Raw genomic sequence first — 20,815 nt, forward strand, 5'->3', positions numbered from 1 at the left:
GCAACACTGAAATAACTTCTTTTGATGGGAACGCTGACCTGACTGCATATTATAAAAAGCAGACAAGTGACAGAAAAAGCAGCAGGGTAGCCCACTGATGTGATCTCCGATGTAGTTCTGCTGCCCCTTTTCCCAGACCTTGATTCGGGTGACGGAACACCCGTGCGCAGCTGGTGCCTACTGCAGTCATGCAAAACATTACAATAGGCTAATAAGGATGCACACACTAACAAGGGGAAGTAGCCTAACTCAGATGATCGAGTTGTTAGCATTTTGCTCCATCTCCTTCCGTCTGAGAGAGAGTAACTCCAGCTGTCGTCTCTATACGCTTCGATAGGAATTACGGACGACTCGGTTACCAAAATGAAGTATTAGTACAGTTGTACATATTAGGGGGAAAATAATATTTATGTTTTGTAGTCTTCACTACCACCGAGAGTCTCACAATCGTTATACGGAAAAGAAAAGCCCGGAAAAGTTATTGTCGAGTGGAGGGGGACTCGGGCTGTGCAAACTTCGTGTTGATGTTTAGGCACTGTTGGTACAGTGGTAACAGAACGTGGTAGGTAAGTTTCATTGTCATTCACAAACCCTTCAGGTTTTACAATGTGTTAAATGTTCAAACATTCCCTATAGTTGCAGTTCAGGGTGCAACTAATATCCTCGTATTACTAATCCAGAAAGACTTGACTTTTTTGTTTAACCTAGGGCAATATCAATCATTTTGAGATTGATTGAAAATGTGTTCTTTTTTCATGACTCGAAGGCCAATTTCATTTCTACGCAGGTGCTAAAGAACGACCTTCTGACAGGTCTTATCAGTTCTAATTGGCTATTTTGACTATGAAGTGCAAACAAATAGAACCGCGCAAATGATCCGTGAACATCTATTCGTGCCTTTTTAGCGGGTGTTTCTAGTGCGCATGTTTCAGTTTCAGACCGAATTTTGCGTGTGAAAAACTCTAAAATGGGAGAAAGGGGACAAGTACCCTAGACTCTAGCCTGCCCACGCGCAGTCTCCAGGCGTGTCGAAGCTGTCTGCAGTTCTAATTGCGGCTTCCAAATTTGAATAGGTTAAACTATGCAAATCAGCGGCTGGTTGGGGGCTCTCTTTTAAAGGCAGTTTCACGTTCTCAGCACAACCAGGCCACGTCCAGGTTTCTGGAGCTGTCTGCACTATCACCCTTAACACCTACATAATAGATACCACAATATGATAGATTATGTACCCTATTGCAAGTATCTAAATTAACAGATAAATAGGCCTACACGATGGACATATGATCTTCAGCACAAAGCCTTACAAAGTGGAAACAGTTTTGTTCAATGACACAGAGTGCCTTTTCTGACTGTCCAGAATGGCCACCAGTCTACACACATTGTGTCGTTCAAGAAGAACCGTCTCATCCTCTCTGTTGTTTTTATCGGCTCAGTTCAGCTCCGTTGAAGCACATGTAGCTTCCTGTGTGACTGTGAGCGTTTCTTCGGCCCGACGTGTCCCATTTACAAAGTGCTGCGGGGAGAAGGGAGGGCAACTGTCACAACCGCAGTGACATCCTCACATTTTGACACCGGGCCCTGTCTGCCTTCCTGCCCCACGTCGTGCCTGTTCCTGCTCCTCGTCGTCTGATAGACTGAGTGAGAGAAGAGGAGGGAAGTAGGAGGCTGAGGGGGTTGGATAGGAAAGAGCTCCAGGACTTTTCAACCCCTCGGCGTGTGCGCGAACTGTCTCGAAACTTAGTGGGACAATAAAGTGTAAAGAAAGGAGGCTTTTAGGTAGGCCCCACAGAAAGACAAAGACAAAGAAAGAGAGAGAGAGGGGGGGGACCATGTGGCGATGTCCTTAAAGATAGCAGACAGGAGGTGCTTGACAGAATTCTCTCACTTATAGAGCAACATACTGTACATAGGGGTGGTGGTAGTGTAGTGGTTAAGGAGCTGGGTTAGCGTGTACTAGAATAGAATTCTATTCTATTCTTGGTAGTGTAGTGGTTAAGGAGCTGGGTTAGCGTGTACTAGCCTGAAAGTGGTCGGTTTAATCCCCGGCTTCCACTGTTGTGCCCTTGAGCAAGGCACTTAACCTCAAGTTGCTCCAGGAACAGTATAGTCCCTTGTAATATAGTTGACATATGAAAGTCACTTTGGACAAAAAGTGTCTGCTAAATGTAATGTAATGTACTGTAATGTAATGTAAAGTAATGTACTGTCATGTAATGTAAAGTGTCTGCTATGTGATATTACATAGAGTGCTGCTGGAAGCTGCACACAGAGGAGGGATACTTATCATACTGGGTGCAACGTGTCATTTCCTCTCTTTACACCTCTCTCTTTTGCTCTCTCTCTCTCCCTCTCTACATCTCTCTCTCTCTCTCTCTCTCTCTCTGTGTCTGCCGTTCTCTCTCCCTCTCTCTCTGTGTCTCTGTGTCGCTCGGTCTTGTGTGGCTCCGCAGCATAAAGGGAACAGTGCGCTCGTGCTCCCTCCGCCATGGAGGCCACCGGCAAGTTTGACTTCAACGCTACCGCTGAAGATGAGCTGAGCTTCAGGAAAGGGGACACACTCAAGGTGAGCCCACACACACACACACACACACACCACACACTCACACTCACACACACACACACACACACACACACACTCAAAGTGAGCCCACACACACACACACACATACACACACACACACACACACACACACACACACACTCACACACACACACACACACACACACACACACACACACACACACACACACACACACACACACACTCAAAGTGAGCCCACACACACACACACACATACACACACACACACACACACACACACACACACACACACACACACACACACACACTCAAGGTGAGCCCAGGAGCATGGCACACATGTCACACACATACACACAAGCACACACACACAAACACACCTACACACACATGCACACACAAATACCTATACACACACTCACACAAACACACAGACAAGCGCGTGCACACACCACACACACACACAAACATACACACACGTACAAACACCTACACACATACAGACAAGTGCACATACAGACAAGCGTATGTAGACACACACACATACACACAGGGAAGCACTCAGACACACACAAACAATCACAGACAAGTACGCAGACACACACACACACACATGTGCACACACACACCTACACACACACACACACACCACATACACACACACAAACACCTACGCACATACTGTACACAGACAAGCGCGCACACACATACACACACACACACACACGCTTACACACAGAGAAGCACACACAGACACAAACAAGCACACAGATAAGCGCGCGCACACACACACACACAGACACACATGCACTCAAACACCTACACACACACACACACACAGACACACATGCACTCAAACACCTACACACACACCACATAAACACACACAGACAATCACACACATAGACACACACAAACACCTACACACACACAGTCAAGCACACAGACAAGCGCATGCACACACACAGACACACACAGAAATTCAGATACAAGGAAATGATTATTGGGCTACTGCTCAAGCATGTTGCTGTAAAAGGACATACTGTAATCTGACTAACCGAACTGTGAACTGTGACGCTGCTTTGTTTCACCATTTTGGGTCAAGGGAATTGTGGTTTGTAACAGTGCTGTTTCTGTTCAAGATCTTAGGGACCAACGATGACTGGTTCAAAGCAGAAATGCACGGCCATGAAGGCTTTGTGCCCAAAAATTACCTCAGCATCGAACTCCCCAGGTATGGTAAAGTTTACTGTAACATGAGTGTAGATGTCAGTCCGTTTGTCTCTGTTGGGTTTGGCCTCTTGTATGCACTGTTGTGTTTCTGACTAAAAGAGCAGACATGGTGTCTCACAAGTAGCTTCCTTTTATGGGGTGTGTGTGTGTGTGTGTGTGTGTGTGTGCTTGTACACACACATTTGCGTGGAGTGTGTACGTAGTTATGTGTGTGTGTGTGTGTGTGCGCGCATACGTTTGTGTTTGTGTGACAACATTTCAGTGTAGCTTTTGGTGTGCGGTGTTTTGAAGCTATAGGCTTAAGTTATTCAAGAACAATGTAAAGACGGCGGGTGTTCCAGTGTTGTGTTTACGCAGAAGAACTGTTTGTGTGTGCATGTTTGTGCAACAGAGAGTGGGGCAGGGGGAAGAGATGAATCATATGTTGACGTCACAAGTCAGGCTGAGTGAAAGTGTTCCAAAGAAAGAGGTAGTTGTGTTCACCTGTGTGTGCATTTGTGCAGTTATTGGTATATGTGTCAGAGTGCACCAGAGAGACAGTCAGACAGAGAGAGAGAGACAGGCAGACAGATAGACAGGCAGAAGGTGAGACAGATAGCAAAGGTCTGCACAAGAGGGACATACGGTCAGAGACACAGATAGAAGGACAAACAGACCAGACAGAGAGACGCAGACAGAGAGATAGACAGACCAGACAGAGAGACAGACAGAAAGAGAGAGACAGAGGAGAAAGAGAGACCGCCAGATAGATAGAGAGATAGACAGACAGACAGAGACATACAGACAGAGAGAGGGAGAGACAGACAGACAGACAGAATGAGAGAGAGAGACAGACAGAGAGAGAGAGACAGACAGACAGAATGAGAGACAGACAGACAGACAGAGGCTGACCCCTGTGTGCTGCTCCTCCTGCAGCTGGTACCAGGAGAACACGGGTCGGCACGAGGCCCAGGAGGCGCTCTTCTCCAAGTCCGTGGGCTCCTTCATCATCCGCGGCAGCCAGAGCTCCCCGGGGGACTTCTCCATCTCCGTCAGGTTAGCGCCCGAACCCCCTCTACCCCACCCTCCCCTCCCTCCCTCTACCTTCCCTCCACAGCCACACGACCCGCGCACTGCCACACACGACCACACCACAACACTGCTGCAGAGGCAGGGGGGGGGGGGGGGCAGGGGGGTTTCCTGTCAGACACTACTGGTTGTGGAGTGACAGCCAGGGTGAGAGGATGTCTAACAGTGCTCACTGCTCATGGCGAGTGTAGTGGCCTGCTAAGGAACTTGGCTAGCAGTGCAGTAGCCACAAAAATGGGTTTGATTGCACCGTTGTGCCCTTGAGCAAGGCACTTAACCCTGCGTTGTGTCAGGGAGGCTGGTCTCTGCACTTGGTATCTGTTTCTGTATCTGCGTTGGATAAAAGTTTTAGCGAGTTCACAAAGTTCACAAAAAACTGTGCTACAGTTGTTCCAGCCAATCAACAGGGTTGCTCTTTCAGTCTTTGGGAGCATGATATGGGAGGGACTGGTGATTTGACTGGCTGCTGGGCTGCAATATCATCAACCCCTCACTAGAATAGGGACACAGGTTCAGCTTCACAGGTTCAAGGTTGTATATAGTGTCAAGAATGGATGTGGACTTTCCATCTGATTCCTAGGATCCCTGAGTGATTTTGTCTACAGAGTTTGAACCGTAGCCTTCACTGCTGTTCATCCTGCAGTGGCTTTGCTGTCAGTGTTGGCTCTGGTTGCACCTCTGAGGATTTGTCCTCCCTAGTTAATAGACTGGCGGTGGTGGTGAGAGGTAGAAGATAACTGTAGCCATTACAGTAGACCTCTGAAGTGTGCCTACAAAACGGACCCAAAGCTGCCATCTTTCTCCGGAGATCCGGATATCCTTATTATGGGCAAAGATGGCAGCTTTTGGGTTGGTTTTGTAGCTCTATGAGAGGTCTATGTGTAGCCATGTTTTAATTGGTAAAACCTCCATTGCCATTGGAGACTGGTACATGGTATGATGAAGACTGTACAGAGGGCCTGTAGTGCTGTGTGTACAGTATGTGCACATATAAATGCTGTATGAATGTGCATATATATTAACTCTGTATGTATGTGCATATATATTAAAGTTGTATGTAGGTGCATATATTAGTGCTGTATATATGTGCATATATATTAACTCTGTATGTATGTGCATATATATTAACGCTGTATGTATGTGCATATATATTAACACTGTATGTATGTATGTGCATATATATTTGTGCCGTATGTATATGCATATTAAAGCTGTATCTAGGTGCTTATATATACAGTATTAAAGCTGTATGTAGGTGCATAATATATATTAAAGCTGTATCTATATATGCATTAGTGCTGTATGTATGTCCAAATATATTATGTCCATATATTAGTGCCGTATGTAGGTGCATATATTGTGTACATTTAGTGGACAGTGTGAATCTCTTATCTCAAAAGACTTTAAGATAAGTTAAGATAAAAGATTCTGTTAAGAGATACATTTTTTCAGCACCTCATGAGTGTTTATTGCAAACTCATTCCATAGCTTGCAAAAGAGCATGAAGCAAAGAAATCTACCCAAAGCGGAAAGCAGTGACAAGGCCGCAACCACTGAATTAGGGCAAACCATTGGTAGGGGGTAGGACAAACGTCAAGCCTTTCAAGATTTCTTCAGCTTGGCTTCTATTGGGGTGTTGTGTAATTATTCATTTGACTTCTATTGGGGACTCGTGTATTCGTTTGACTTTGCCTGTATGGGGGAAGCGTATTTGTTTTAAGGGTTGTGGAAGTGAGCGTCTTACCCTCCAGTCAAACGTTAACACATGTTAACGTGCCTTTGATGCAACATTTCAACACACAGTGATGATATCTGATGCCAGTCATTCACACGCATAATGTTGGTGTGCGTGGGATGGAGTGTGAGTCTGTTAGTGTAGGCAGGTGTGGTTCCATTGACAGCTGCTAGAAAAATCCTTTAGAACTTGACATAAGCAGACCTCTGTTTTTTGGCTCACTGCTTAATAATAATTCAATAACTGTTTAAACAGCTTAAACTAACCTGATCCTAAAGGTTTCATATTCACTTCAATCCGGACAAATCAAGCCTGTTGAAACATGATCATCCATGTCAGGCCATTGACATCAAACCCATGGCATATGACCTACATCTACCTTTCTTCACATCCCCTCAAGAAATGAGCTCCACGTCTGTAATACTACTAATACTACATTCCCCATAAGAACCTTGCTTTGCGTTTAGGAAGTTCTTGTCACAGTCGTATAGAGAGAGAATGACCCCATGTTGGATACTAACGTCAAATGACTCTACAGTGTAACCCTACAGAGCAAATATACAGTACTATGTTGATGTAAATAGCTTAATTATCACCATTAACAGGCACAGAGATGTTATCATCGATGTCTGTCAAAATGTAAAAGGTCCTTACAGACATATTGATCTCCAACATGGAGCCTATTCGATTCCCTAGTTGGCCAAAGTCTCTCTATATACGGCTCTGGTCCTTGTGAGCTGTGAGTTCCCTCTAGTGGCCGTAAAAAGTACTACATAATATATGTGTGTCACCAGTGTACATTTCTATGGGCAGCATCAGACTGCAGATCCCCCTGGTCATGTCATGTTTTCATATCTGTCATGAAGTATCATAGGGCATTCAAATGGACCGCTAGAAACAGTTTGTTAATGTAAGTTCTATAGCTCTATACTGTACTTCGATTTGTAGGCCTGTGTTCATTAAAGTTCCTCTTAATCAATCTATGTAAGGGTGGCCATGACTATTCATGTGATATTTCACACAGGTCAGCGAGAGAGAGAGACGGTGTGTGTGTGTGTGTGTGTGTGTGTGTGTGCGTGCGCATGTACTGTATGTGAAAGTGTGTGTGTGAGATAGGGAGACAGAGAGAGTATGTTTGTGTTGTGTGTATGTGTGAGAAAGAGAGAGAGAGAGGCAGTGTGTGTCTCTGTGTGTGTGTGTGTGTGTGTGTGTGTGTGTGTGTGTGTGTGTGTGTGTGTGTGTGTTGTTCACTGGGCTCTGCGTCTGTCTCACAGGCATGAACAGGACGTACAGCACTTTAAGGTGATGCGGGACAGCCGGGGTCAGTACTACCTGTGGACAGAGAGGTTCACATCCCTCAACAAAATGGTGGAGTACTACACCCAGAACTCCATCTCCAAGCATAGTCGCATCTTCCTACGGAACACTGACCAGCAGGTACGGTGGGGGGAAGAGGACCCACAGCACAGCATAGCACATGGCCTTTTTGCCAATGATAGAAAGGCAATATGTGTGGTAGAGGTGTTTAGAATTCACAGCTTGACCGATAACTGCTAAGAAGAGTTTCAACTGAAACCGAAACTAACAGCTAAAAAGCTAAAAGTTTGCAATGTGATAAACGCACAGAATGTGGACGCGTATACAGTATGAAAGACAATTCCCCTTATTGCATACACATCCTCGGTAGAGAGCTACTCAGACTCGTTTCCTGAGGCTGGCCACTGTGTGTTATTTTTGCCTACACTGAGATAAATTTGCAGACATTAAGCCTCAGATCTATATAGGATAGCCTTGTTATTTTTAGGTAGGCTATGATATGAAAATGGCACAACTTTACATTTTGTGAAAACCTCATAACATCATTATATTAAATATACCCGGTAGTGGAACTGTTTGTCGTTCCAGCTCTTTAACAAACATATATTAGAAGGTGTGCCTAGGCTAGGCTACTTGCTGTTAATTTTAGAGTTTAAAAATACTTGTACAGTATGTTCCATCTAACACAAAATTGAGGCTGCTGGACGTTTCTTGGGTGTTTTGAGCCCCCAACGTTGTATTCAAGGCAGCGCTGCCTGGAAGGCGCTATAGGGTTAGGCATGGGTTAAGGTTAGGGTTAGTATTAGGATTAAGTGCCTTTAAGTCAACAGTGGCAGCGCTGCCTGGAAGACGACGTTGGGGGCTCAAAACACCATCGAACTGGACCTGCTGTTGAAGCGCATTTGCACTGGAGGATTAGGTGTTACTTTCGTTTTTACCCTGTTTTGTTCAGCACACAAGCAAGAGGGCTGCCTGCAACTTCTTGCTCATTGTTTGCATACGTTGTGTGAATTGTTTTGCAGGTGAAAAAGTATCTCACCTCGAATTTCTTTCTTTAGTAATGTGACAGTTACTTATCCATTCTAAATGGGCCTACATTTTCTTACTGGTAAATACTGTAGTGAATAGTCGATAAAGGAATGCCGACTATGGGTGACGAATAATAGCCAAAATGGACATCACTAGAGTGTGGCTATTTTACTGTAATGGCCAGGCTGAGCAATGTACACCAGCTTATGCAGCAGCACTTGTTTTACTCCTGTCCTTTTCTTTTCCTTCTGTGGTGCTCGTCTCTCAGCCTCAGGGCTTCAGAGGACCTCCTCCGGAGCCCATGCCACCTCCACAGGTACGCCACGGTTACATCATCTCTCCACACAACCCCCCTAAACATGACAAAGGATTTTGATTGATTGATTGATTGATTGATTGATTGATTGATTGATTTATTAATTGATTGATCGTACCCAATGGACTTCCCCAAGGTCCACTACTTCACATGAAGTTGTGTGGTATACTGTTCTTGACCAGATTTCCTCCACAATGACAGTCTGTTGGGAGGTACTGTAGTATTTGAGGTTTGTTATTGGAGAGGTCAGGTCAAATGCCACTATTTTAATGTTAGACCCATTAACAAAAGAAGATGAGAGTGACATGGAAGAGTACTGTTTGGTCCTTAAAATGGTTTAAATGTCAAAATCACTCACAGTATCTTTTCTGTTTTCATCTGTCTTGTTGCTGGTAGAGTTTCAGAGGACCTCCTGAGCCAATGCCACCTCCACAGGTACACCACTGGTACTTCATCCCACCACTCAACCCCTTTTAAACGTGACAGAAGGACTTTGATTGATTGATTGATTGATTGATTGATTGATTGATTGATTGAATGATTGATTGATCGTACCCAATGGACTTCCCCAAGGTCCACTTCACATTAAGTTTCGTGGTATACTGTTCTTGGCCAGATTTCTTCAGATAATGACCATGGTTGGGAGGTAGTATTCAGGACTTTTTTTATTGGAGAGGCCAGAATAGATGTCCCGTCAAACTACAACTCGGTCTTGACGAAGTGCCATTATTTTAAAGTTAGACCCAATAACAAAAGGAGATGAGAGACATGGACGTCTAATGTTTGATTCTCAAAATTGTTGAAATGTCATAAAATCACTTTGTGTTTTTCTGTTTTCATCTGTCTTGTTGCTGGTAGAGTTTCAGAGGACCTCCTGAACCGGTCGCACATCAACAGGTAGAGTACAATATCTGCCTCCCACCATCTAACCCCTCTCTAAACATGAATCCAAATTAATAATCACGTTTTCATGTACACCATATTCTGTTTTTTATTCAAAATAATAGCAATATTCCGATTGTATGAATCTTGTAAACACCTTATTCCAGTTGCCATAACCTGAAGTTCATATTCTGATGACTAAAAACCCAAATAATACCCATGGCATACCGAATGCCTGTTATAATCAGAATATTTGGGCAGGTAGCCCAAAGAAGCAGATTTTTCATGCCCTTTTGAGAGTTGAAGAATCCCTCAAAGCAGACTATTTATTATAAGACTAAAAAGCAAAACAATAGCGGCTCTAATCTGGCCAAAAGCACTTATTTCGCGGTCATAAATGAAATGGACAAAGACCACTGAGACGAGTTCAGGCAGGTGTTCTACTCCACATTGCTGGTATATCTTACTGTACTGTATTGGAATATCTTATTCTGAATATTGCCTTTACCAGCATGTGGACCTTAATCAGAATATGGTGTGCATGGAAACGTAGTCAATGTCTTTAACTGATAGTTCCCCTTGGAATACCTCAGGGTCGTCATCACATGACACTGCATGTTGCAAAGTTTCGAGATTAATTCTGTGCTGACAGCATTTGTCATTCGAGCTGTCAAAGTTGTCAGTTGAAGGCCGTCCTCTCAGTCGTTTCGGTTTCTCCCACTCCTCTGTCCAATCAGGAGCGAGGACGCAGCACGACGAGAACCGGCGCTCTACCCGCCCGCCCATCGGAGCCCCTTCCTTCTCCTCCTCAGGTAACTCACACGACGACAGTCACGCACGGTGATGGGAAGAGCCCTCACTGGCCCCCCCGGGGGGCCTCACCTCAGACATGTCACGCTGTGTCACACACCTGTCTCAGCAGCAGGCAGGCAGGTAAGGCACCGTGACCTGTCCCTCCCCTGGGAGAGGCCCTCAGGGTCTGGTTTCCCCACATAACAGCAGAGAGGTGGCGAGGGCCTTGACGAGGATTACTCGCCTATAGGTCACCTGCAGCAACGTCACATCAACATGAACTATTTGACGTAGAATGTTATGGTGGATTATCAGTGGTAGCACATACATACCGTATGTATAATTTAATTGATTAGTTTATATTTAAATGTATTACAACATCTAATTTGGATTACATTTTGCTTGCACCGGAAATACAACAAGATACTATAACCTTATTCTTATCAGACTTTTGTATGCGTTGTGGGATGTGTTCGTGGCTTTTTGTGCTCTACTTTTGTCTATTCTGAAGCAATGACTGACTCATATCTGAAGCGATGACCAACCTATTTCTGACCGATTTCATTTTCTCTTTGCATCATCAGCCGGCCGCGCTGAAGGTGAGGGCCTTGTACGACTTCGCGGCCGAGGAGAGGGACGAGCTGAACTTCAGCAGCGGAGACGTGATCGAGGTCGTGGACCAGTCGGACCCGTCCTGGTGGAGGGGGAAACTGCGGGGCCGCACGGGGCTCTTCCCCTCCAACTACACCACCCCTGTATGACCACGAGGCCCAGCCTCATCACGCTCTCTCTGGAGGGACACTGCTATGTTTTGCCTGATTTCAGTGCCCCCCATCTCTATTTGTTGTCGTTGTTGTTGTTATCCATGCCCATGTTCCAAAAGAGTTACCACAGTCCATGATATCTCATACACATTGCTTAGTCTAATTGTACCTGTGTTGCGTTGTATTTTCACATCTCAATAAAATGTATTTTTTCTGAGAGGATGGTGTTGTTTCGATTTCATAAATGAATTGCTGTGGTGTAGGGTAGGCTATATCTTAAAGATGTAAGCTATGCTACCTAAACATTAATGCTGAATGTGTTAGCTGGCTGCAAGATTATGAATAGGCTATAGTAATTTCATATTGGCAATAGGCCTACCTAAAGTTTGCTAAGTAGGCTATAGCTCTTTGACTGACTATCCATCTGCCAATTCCTGTAAATCAATAGGTCGTGTTTATCCAGGGTTTTCCTTAACCCCGCCCACATCCCCGTCAGCTTGGGCTGCTTACCTGCATGCAGCCCAAGGCACTCTCAACAGGTAAGGCGAAGTTGTCGGAACTGTTCCTTATCTTAGAACTCAGGTGCAACTGCACGCCCCGGCGTCGCAGTCATGGCGGACTCCCAGCTGGAATGTATGGAAGACGGTAACATAAAGGACAACATCCCGGAATCCAGGCCGGAGTTTGTTTATAGCGAACAGCAGCGTGTTGCCTTGGAGCTCCTACTGAAAGAAGGCGATGGCGCCTTCAAAACGCAACTGAAAACAGAGAATGGAAAAGATTTTTTATCTGCCCGGGAGGTAAAGTGGTTAAGGGAAACGGTGAAAGAATATCAAACTAACGAGGAGGATGACGAGACTTCTTCGGCAACACCTGAAAGTAAGGAGAAAGAGGGTTCCTCTTCTAGTTTACGTTCAACATACTGGCCCCAGCTTTCGGACACTGAAATACCGCCGCTGGATCTCGGCTGGCCGACAGGAGGTTTCTTTAAAGGTGTCACGCGTGTGGCAGTTCACACGCACCCACCAAAACAGAATTCGCCTCACATCAAGGAGGTGGTGCGCAGACTTATTCAAGAGGCAAACAAGGTAGTTTATTTACCTCAGACTGATATAATCTGTCTTTGATCAAATTCATTTTCGGCTGTTGTTTTCAATTGTTTGCCCACTTTTGTTTACCTGGTTAACCTCATGCGTTGATGCTCGTAAAATCTTCTGAGTTCCAGCCAAGAAGGGGAAGGAATGCAAGTGCAAGAGTTAGGAGTGTATGCGTGAGGCATGTCTTTACTAGCTTTAGTTTACAGTCCTGTCAGATTTATTAGGCTACCACAATCCCCTTACAGTACTTACTTTCAGAGTACAAAAGCTGTCAACGTCAGTATAGAGAACAGCTGCAGTTTTGTCGTCAAATGATTTGCATAACAAACTTTGTGTCACATCAAAAGGGTTTCAGAAGTTAGAATACATGATAATGTTACACAGCCTCGTCAGTGGAGCAGTGTGACAGACCAGATGTGTGTACTTTTCCGTACAGCTGGCCATGATCTGTAATGAATTACACACCCTCTTCAAAGCGCTTGTTTTATTGACTCATATTGTATCATGGCATAGTCAACGTGTACTATTTTGTAAGGGCAAAGTACTCAGGCTGACAGTATTTGCTTTCACCAAAAGTTACTGTGATACACCCAGTTATGAGAGCAGTGTTATATTATTATTGTTCTTGACCATAGGATGTGCCTGTGTGGGTAATGAACTTTTATAGCTTCATAGGGATTGGTAGTGGATGGGATCTCTCAATATGAACTTCAAAAGTTTCAGATTAGATTAGATAGAGTGGATTCAACGTTATTGTCATTGAGCAGAGTACAAGTAGGCTACAACATCAGTAAAATGTGGTTTTAATGCAAACCTGCTCAAAGTTACACTATGATGGTTTCTATAGATACAGTGGTGAACCTGAACTATGGGTTACTATCATTTTCAATAGGTTTTCTTTGTGGCCATTATGTAATGGCAACACAACATGTAGGCCTATTAGTTTGCTTTTGTATTTCTACCTACCCAACCAGCTGTGTGTCATATGTCTGTACAGAGTTTATACAGAATTCCAGTGAAATTGCTTTTAGTGGGCCTATAATCAATTTTAAATGAACATCCACTAACATACTTGGACATATTTGGACTTGTTTCATGGATTCCATTGCCCTTAATGTGCTACTACAATATTCTCTCTAAAGTTGTTCATAATGAGTTGTCAGTTATGACCAGCAAAAGGCACTCCTGCACTCCAAAGTCACCTGATGAGTCAACCAGGAAGTATTTTTTATTGTGATGCACCTTTCAGTGCAACTCAGAGTTGTATGTGGGTCATGCCATTTGTGCTATATTATAATCGCTGGCTTTTGTTCTCTTATGTTCTCTGACAGAGGCATTATGCCTGTACAGTATGTGTGGACCTCGACGCGCTATGTGGACCTTGAGATCATTTGGTTATACTAGAAAGCCTATCTCTGTGCCTGGGGTCAACGTTAAGCAGTTGCATGAAAAAATATACATATTTTTTACAACATCCCTTCGCGACCCATCCAGGACACTTCTGCGACCCACTTTAACCCAGCAGTTAAGAAACACTGTATATTAGATCATCATTATATCATAGGTTTCTATCTGAGACAGACACCCTGTGTGGAAGAAAATACTTTGGGACTGTCTGTGACACAAAACTGCCCCAAAGATACAGTTCACACACTGCCCTCCTGATGGATTGTGGATAGGTTTTTGACAGGCTCCAGCTAGGAGTGTGCAACAACAAACAGCTTGGCACCAAATCGCTGGGAGGTACTGGCAAGCTGGGAGTGATAAGAAGTTATAAAAGAGTGTCGCTTTTTCTTTTTGTTTCCCAGTGCAGGAGTCAATCTCTTTTTTTTCTCCCTCTACTAAGTTTTCCCATGAAAGAAAAACATAGAAAACAAAAGAATGAATGCGGAACACAGGTTGAATAAGTAAAAAGTATACAACAAGGAAGTCAGGACTGAAGCTTGTTTTCAAAGGAGGCTAATTTAAACACATTCCTTATCACACCAAGGCCTATTAAGAACCTATTGTGTGTGTGTGTGTGTGTGTGTGTGTGTGTGTGTGTGTGTGTGTGTGTGTGTGTGTGTGTGTGTGTGTGTGTGTGTGTGTGTGTGTGTGTGTGTGTGTGTGTGTGTGTGTGTGTGTGTGTGTGTGTGTGTGTGTGTGTGTGTGTGTGTGTGAGAGTGTGTGTGTGTGTGTTAGGCCGCTGAACAGAGGAAGGCCTGCGTCAGCACAAACAAAACCAAAGAGCCTGCCTGACTTGTTCCACCAGGCAGTGATTGATGGCTCCTTCAGGTGCTGCTCTACAGTACCTGCATCGTACCTATAGGCCACAGGCCACAGCCCAACCCGTGCCTGGCAAAACGACTTAATGCGTGTGATCCCAGTTGGACAGCTCAAGGCGATGGAAACTGGCATTCTCACGTTGGCCCAGGGGGAGTGTGGGAGAGGGGGAGTGACACTTACCTTTGTCTGCTGGCATTCTGAAGAGTCTGCTGTGTTTGGATAATCCCTCTCCACCCCCTCAGACCTATGTCTGGCTCCGGCCTTTTAGCATATTTCAGGAGGCGTAGAGAGCAGCACAGCACGGTACAGCACGGCACTGCTGACTGCGTCATTTTTGGATTTGTCCAGGGAGGTGACCCGCGGCACTGACCGCACATCAAAAGGCCTTTTTTCGTAAAAAGCGCGCGTGCAGAAAGCTGGCGACGTTCAGGTCGAGTGTCACAGCAGGGGGGGGGGGGGATTGCGTTGCGTCGCGTCGCGTCGAGCTACTGTAGCTTGTCAGACAATTGTGCTGATGTCCCATTTCTCACGCTGCACTGTGTCCTGCAGGAACAAGCGCGTCTCCTCTCCTCCTTTAAGCCCCTGACGTAGAAGTGCCACTGAAATGGTTGAGCGGTCAGTATTGTTGACTTGAAGGCAGCCAGACAAAAAAGTTGAGTCCCGGGTCAAGTTTAGAAGACTTTCTTTATACCGAGTCAGTGGTCTGTCTGATTTGACTCTGCTAGCCATGGCACACAACCAACCAACAAGGCGACAGTATATGTAGATGCCACACTGTGTTTATTGTACACATCTGCAATGGCACAATGTAAGATCACATGATGTGTGATGTAATGCGCTGAGCGATTTCTAAGCCCTGTCCCAGGCCAGCCCAGTTCCTCTGTTTGTGAAAGAGGTGAGATTTTTAGCAGTACACCACCTAGTATGCACACCCAGTCCTTTGTGAAGAAGCACTGGCGTGTTTGTGTGAGATCTACTCCCTCATCCTCGTCATGATATATATTCCTAGATCCTCCATTTCACTGTGTGCGAGTCATTACAGGTTTTCAGATGTCACCACAATGGCATCTTAAATGGTTTGTTGTGACAGTCAGTATTTATTTCTTTATTTCTTTATTTATTTTTGAATTAAACTGAAATAGAATCATACATGTAGAAAAGAGAGAGTTTTCTGCGCTTCTGCAAATGACAACAATCCTTTATTTTGTCTTCATGGTAGAATTGTATGTATCCAGGAACCCTAACTTGACCAATAACTGGGCCACACAGGTGTCTGAATATCACTAAGATTATTCCTGTTTCTCTTTCATCCCTTTGTATCACCAAAGCACTAAAACCCTGCCCTTTTTATGGGCACTGTAAAGATAGCTTGTTTTAGTGCTTTGTCAATAGAAGGGAATGAAAGTGAAAGAGAAATAGTGATTCAGTGATCAGATATGTGATAAACATGACAGGTGGATGAAAGATGACATCCACATCAAGCGTAGAGAATGAAGAGAACACAATGTAGTGCGTTTCACTAGTTTGTATTTCGCTGTCAAATAATGGCTTCAGATTCATTGTGATGCCACACTGACTTGTAATATGTGGAGGGAAGTCCCTGACATTGGCCGCATTTCCTAGATTCGTTAAGAAGCTCTTAAGAACTTCTTAGGAGCGCTCTAAGAACGTTCTAAGAAGTTCTTAGCACTCAAGAGCTTCTTAACGAATCTGGGAAACGCGGCCAATGTTAGTGTGTGCCCAGAATGCTTCATATTGTAACGTTGTTGATCACATGACCCTTGTAGTCAGTTTTTGACTAACTGGGTGCCATCTTAGGGTGAAATGCCACTGAATATTGTTGCCAAGGGGCATAGATATCAATTCGTCCACTGTGTTTCTTTAAGATGATGTGTGCCATCAAGTCCTCCTGTTCAAGTCTGTCTGCCATCCTCTCGCCCTCAGATGGTCGCCATAGTGATGGACCTCCTCACTGACCTCCACATCCTGCAGGACCTCCTGGACGCTGCCGCCAAGCGCGGCGTGGCCGTCTACGTCGTCCTGGACATCCGCGGGGCGCCTCACTTCCTGGACATGGTCAACAGGCTGCAGGTCGGCCCTCTGCACCTCAAGGTGAGTCAGGAGCAGGGGCGACACAACTGGGCTTTTTGCCTCAATTTACTAGCCTGACCAGCCAGAACCACATCAAGATGTAGGGTTTGGGAACTCACCGTAGGCAGGGCTCAATTGGAGGGGTGGGATAAACAGAGAGTTGCTAGACTGCCCCAGCAGCAAATTAGATTTGCTACCGCTAGGGACGTCAATCAATTAACTGCATCTGTTCTTTATTTTATGTCAGCATTACCATTCTCGGGTGATTTTTAAATGTAGCAATGTAGAAAACAAAATTTAGTCAAACTTTTGAAACGTTCTTTACATGTACAGTACATATATCTGTTTTGAAGGTACTGAGGTAAATCCAAAGGTCAGATCTTTCTATTTCAGATGCATATCCATACATCTACAGTATATACTTGTGCTCTTCACATGACAAGAAAGTTGAATCTAATCTAATCTAATCTAAAGAAGAACTGGCATGTTATCTACCTTTAGATCTTACAGATTTATTAAGTCAGATCTAGGACTGTTTGTTGACAGCAACAAGAATAACTAGTGTATGTCATGTCATGTCATGTCATGTGATCCACTGCTGTGAGGTATTGTGTTCTGTTCCCTGGGTTTACATTCTTACTTGAATGTAGTACAGGGTCGAAGCAATACAATAAGATAACATGTTTTACAAGAAGACACAGCAATAAAATAAAGCAAACGCAAAAGTATTTCACTCTATTCTAAGTGTGGGGGGGAAACAGTAAATATAATATGAATGTACAACTAAATTGTCTGTTTTGGTTAGCTGTACTAGCCAGTTGTGTGTCATGTAGCAGCAGTAGCTTCTATGTACTTGAGATGTCTTGTGACCCAGCCTTGAGATGTCTCTGTGTGGTGAATGTTTCTCAGCACCTGCGGGTGAGGACGGTGAGTGGAACAGGGTTCCAGCTCTCCTTCGGGACGATCCCGGGAATTCTGTGCAGCAAGTACATGCTGGTGGACGGAGACAAGGTCATGTTCGGCTCCTACAGGTGAGTGCAAAGGTGTAGTGCTGCAGTGGCCGAGCAGCATCTAGGGTTCAAAAGTTCAAAGCCACACGGCACAGGTAAAATAGTCTCCTATGCAAATCTGCAGGACCCCCATGAGAGACTAGGGTGAAGTACCTAGTGCTAACGCCATGTCCCTGTGTGGTGGACGGTGAGAAGGCTGTGTAGGGGAGGGGAGATGTCAAATGAATATGGTGGTGGTCCTCATCCGCCATTTGCTCTTAAAGGAGAATTGTGGCGTTTTATCACATAGATGTCTGTATCTGTTGGGGCTCATGAAGATGCCCCCAGAGTGTAGCACTGTAGTGTGCCTGGCAGCTCTAGCTGTTGGCTCCAGCAACTTGAGCAAGGTAGAACTGATGGTTTTCGGGGGATTTCGTCTGTAACCACAGGACTCGTGACCTCGAAAAACTCACTGAAATTGTCCTATCTCCTAGAATCTCTTGAATGGAGGGTTTGCAAAAGTGAAGTCTGTTATGACAGGTGTCCTCTTGCATCCATTACATTAGGATTAGTAACAACAGACATGGAGCACTTGTGCAAATGACATATTCAGAATAGATTTTGTCTTTATTTCTTTGAGGAACCATACCATGCCATGAAAGTAGACTTTTGTCAGTATTTTCCTACTTTATGTCATGAAGGTCAAAGGTTGAAAACTGTCCAATCCATGTCTTCATGTCCCAGTTTCTCCTGGACCTCCTTCCGCACGGACCGCAATATGATCACCGTCATGTCGGGCCAGGTGGTGGACTTCTTCGACAACGACTTCCGCGAGCTCTACGCCGTCTCCGAGAAGATGGACCTCTACAAGGAGTTCCACATCAGCCGCCCGGCGGCGCCGCACGTCCGCACGCCCTCCGTGCCCAAGCGCCCGGCCGCCACCTCCCGCTTCCAGGTCAGCCTGGGCGACGCCAAGGGCGGCGACGCCGAGGGGGGCGAGCTGAAGGTGCCCGCGCACAAATACTACAACCCCAAGTACCAGCTGGCGTTCGGGAACAGCCCGGGCCCGTCGGGCGAGCTCCACGACGGGCTGGCCAGGCTGGGGTTGGGAGGAGGAGGAGGGGCGGCGGCGGCGGAGGCCCCCGAGGACCCCGAGGACACTCTCGGCCCGCTGCCCTCGTCGTCGTCGCCGACGGGACTCAAGCCGCCGAGCCCCAAGAAGAGATCGCTGAAAAACCTCTTCAAGAGGCCGACCAGTCTGAAAGCGTCCAGCACCCCGAGCTCCCCCGCCACGGGCGGCCTGGCCAACGGGAAGGTGGACAGCTCTGAGGACCTGAGTTCGGGGCCGTTCAAGGGGAAAAGCAAAAAACTGTCCAAAATGGGCGCCAAGAGCCAATCCTTAATGACCATCGACGGGACAGATGAGAATGGTGAGCGACGTATACGTCGGACAACTATTCGTCTGTTTCAACTATTCGTCTCTTTTCAGTGTTCGTGGTTTACTATGAATTTTTAAGTGGTTGGATTTTGGTTGGATTTTATTGGTTCACTGATTGATAACTTGCCCTTTCCCTCTGCTTTCCAGGGGCCAAGAGCAAGAAAAAGAAAAACTCATGTGCAACATCTTAAAGAGGTGGTATACTTCTTTGTGCACATTTGTGCACATCAAAGAATTGGGGGGTGGGGGGGCACACAACAACTCCCCCCCACCCCCATGCGTGCTGCGTTGATGACGCCCTGCTCGTCACGGGCCACATACTCAGGACACAGACGCAGGACTACACCTCTCTACGTCTCTTCGAAGATAACAGACTCTTAAAAGGGCCTTTTTCTCCCTTTCCTGTTTTAAACAAACACTCCGTGATGAAAGCACTTTTTACACTGTCAAACCTTTTTTGTACATTTGAGGATCTGTTTACTTCAGTCTGCAGACTTTACGGACAAAATGTGTCTTGCTGTGGAACGATATGACCTCTTCTTCAAAACATGTGGGCTCAAGAAAATCAAGGGGTAAAGAATGTACCCTTGGTGACAAGTCATAGGGTCTCATTGTCTCATCAAATGTTGGTTTTTACTCTGTTGAGTAGAGTAATGATTAACTGTGGCTAAACATGCTGTTTGTATCTTATCTCAACAGGATGTTTTGTTTGTTCCTTTATAACATGAAATGTCTTAAGTCAACTGACCTCAGGTTTGCCTCTGTGGCAACTCATACACAAACGTTTCTGTGGGAAGACTGACCTCTAGTGGCCGATACAGAGAACAATAGCAGAAAAGGCTTCAGACTTGCAAGCTTACGCCTACAAGCAATACATTTGCTCTCTTTCCTTCCTGCCTCTCTTTCTCTCTTTCTCTCTCTCTCCCTCCCTCCCCTTATCTGGTCTATGAGAGGGAGCAGTGCTGTGTGGGGTGTAGGGTGTGTCATTACAGTTTTAGCCTTCAGAGCGGAACCACTTGCGTGTGAGCAACACTGAATCAGGAAGTGGAGAGCCTGCTCAGGAAACAGAGGCACCCAGAGGAAACAAAAAAGGTGTGAACTGCCCACCAGTGACAGGAGGAGCAGTTAGCTTCAAATCCGTTCGTTTAGAAAATTACAATGTTTACCAAAGACAGTAGTTTTCAAAAAAAAAAAATAATAATAACGCTTCCTGATACAGGGAGTCCAAGTGCCGGTGCATCTATTTGCACACAATGGAGC

At 45.3% G+C, this 20,815-nt stretch overlaps 2 protein-coding genes across 5 annotated transcripts in view; both read left to right on the forward strand.

Moving 5' to 3' along the window:
• The first annotated feature begins 239 nt into the window (after positions 1-239).
• grap2b (GRB2 related adaptor protein 2b) lies at positions 240-11,892 on the forward strand. 3 transcript variants are annotated; one of them, XM_062544997.1, is made up of 10 exons: positions 242-562; positions 2,451-2,563; positions 3,682-3,773; positions 4,688-4,807; positions 7,850-8,012; positions 9,190-9,237; positions 9,634-9,672; positions 10,096-10,134; positions 10,857-10,931; positions 11,496-11,892. In XM_062544997.1, the coding sequence occupies exons 2-10, from the start codon at positions 2,486-2,488 to the stop codon at positions 11,670-11,672; spliced, it is 831 nt and encodes a 276-aa protein (XP_062400981.1). In that variant the 5' UTR covers positions 242-562; positions 2,451-2,485; the 3' UTR covers positions 11,673-11,892. The 3 variants fall into 3 exon arrangements, with proteins under 3 accessions (XP_062400988.1, XP_062400981.1, XP_062400975.1); XM_062544991.1 differs by having other exon boundaries at positions 243-566; XM_062545004.1 differs by lacking the exon at positions 9,634-9,672 and having other exon boundaries at positions 240-566.
• Positions 11,893-12,190: 298 nt separating this feature from the next.
• The window catches only part of fam83fb (family with sequence similarity 83 member Fb), a 9,086-nt gene continuing 461 nt past the window's right edge, over positions 12,191-20,815 (forward strand). Inside the window, exons 1-5 of one of the 2 annotated variants that reach the window (XM_062545016.1) lie at positions 12,191-12,763; positions 16,982-17,149; positions 18,038-18,159; positions 18,862-19,547; positions 19,703-20,815. The exon at positions 19,703-20,815 is cut by the window's right edge and continues 458 nt beyond it. In XM_062545016.1, coding sequence (XP_062401000.1) covers positions 12,287-12,763; positions 16,982-17,149; positions 18,038-18,159; positions 18,862-19,547; positions 19,703-19,746 — 1,497 coding nt within the window. In that variant the 5' untranslated portion in view covers positions 12,191-12,286 and the 3' untranslated portion in view covers positions 19,747-20,815. The remainder of the gene's footprint in view (positions 12,764-16,981; positions 17,150-18,037; positions 18,160-18,861; positions 19,548-19,702) is intronic. The other variant, XM_062545022.1, reaches the window with a different exon arrangement.

The sequence above is a fragment of the Sardina pilchardus genome, chromosome 1, assembly GCF_963854185.1.
Source record: "Sardina pilchardus chromosome 1, fSarPil1.1, whole genome shotgun sequence".
In the NCBI taxonomy this organism is placed as follows: domain Eukaryota; kingdom Metazoa; phylum Chordata; class Actinopteri; order Clupeiformes; family Clupeidae; genus Sardina; species Sardina pilchardus.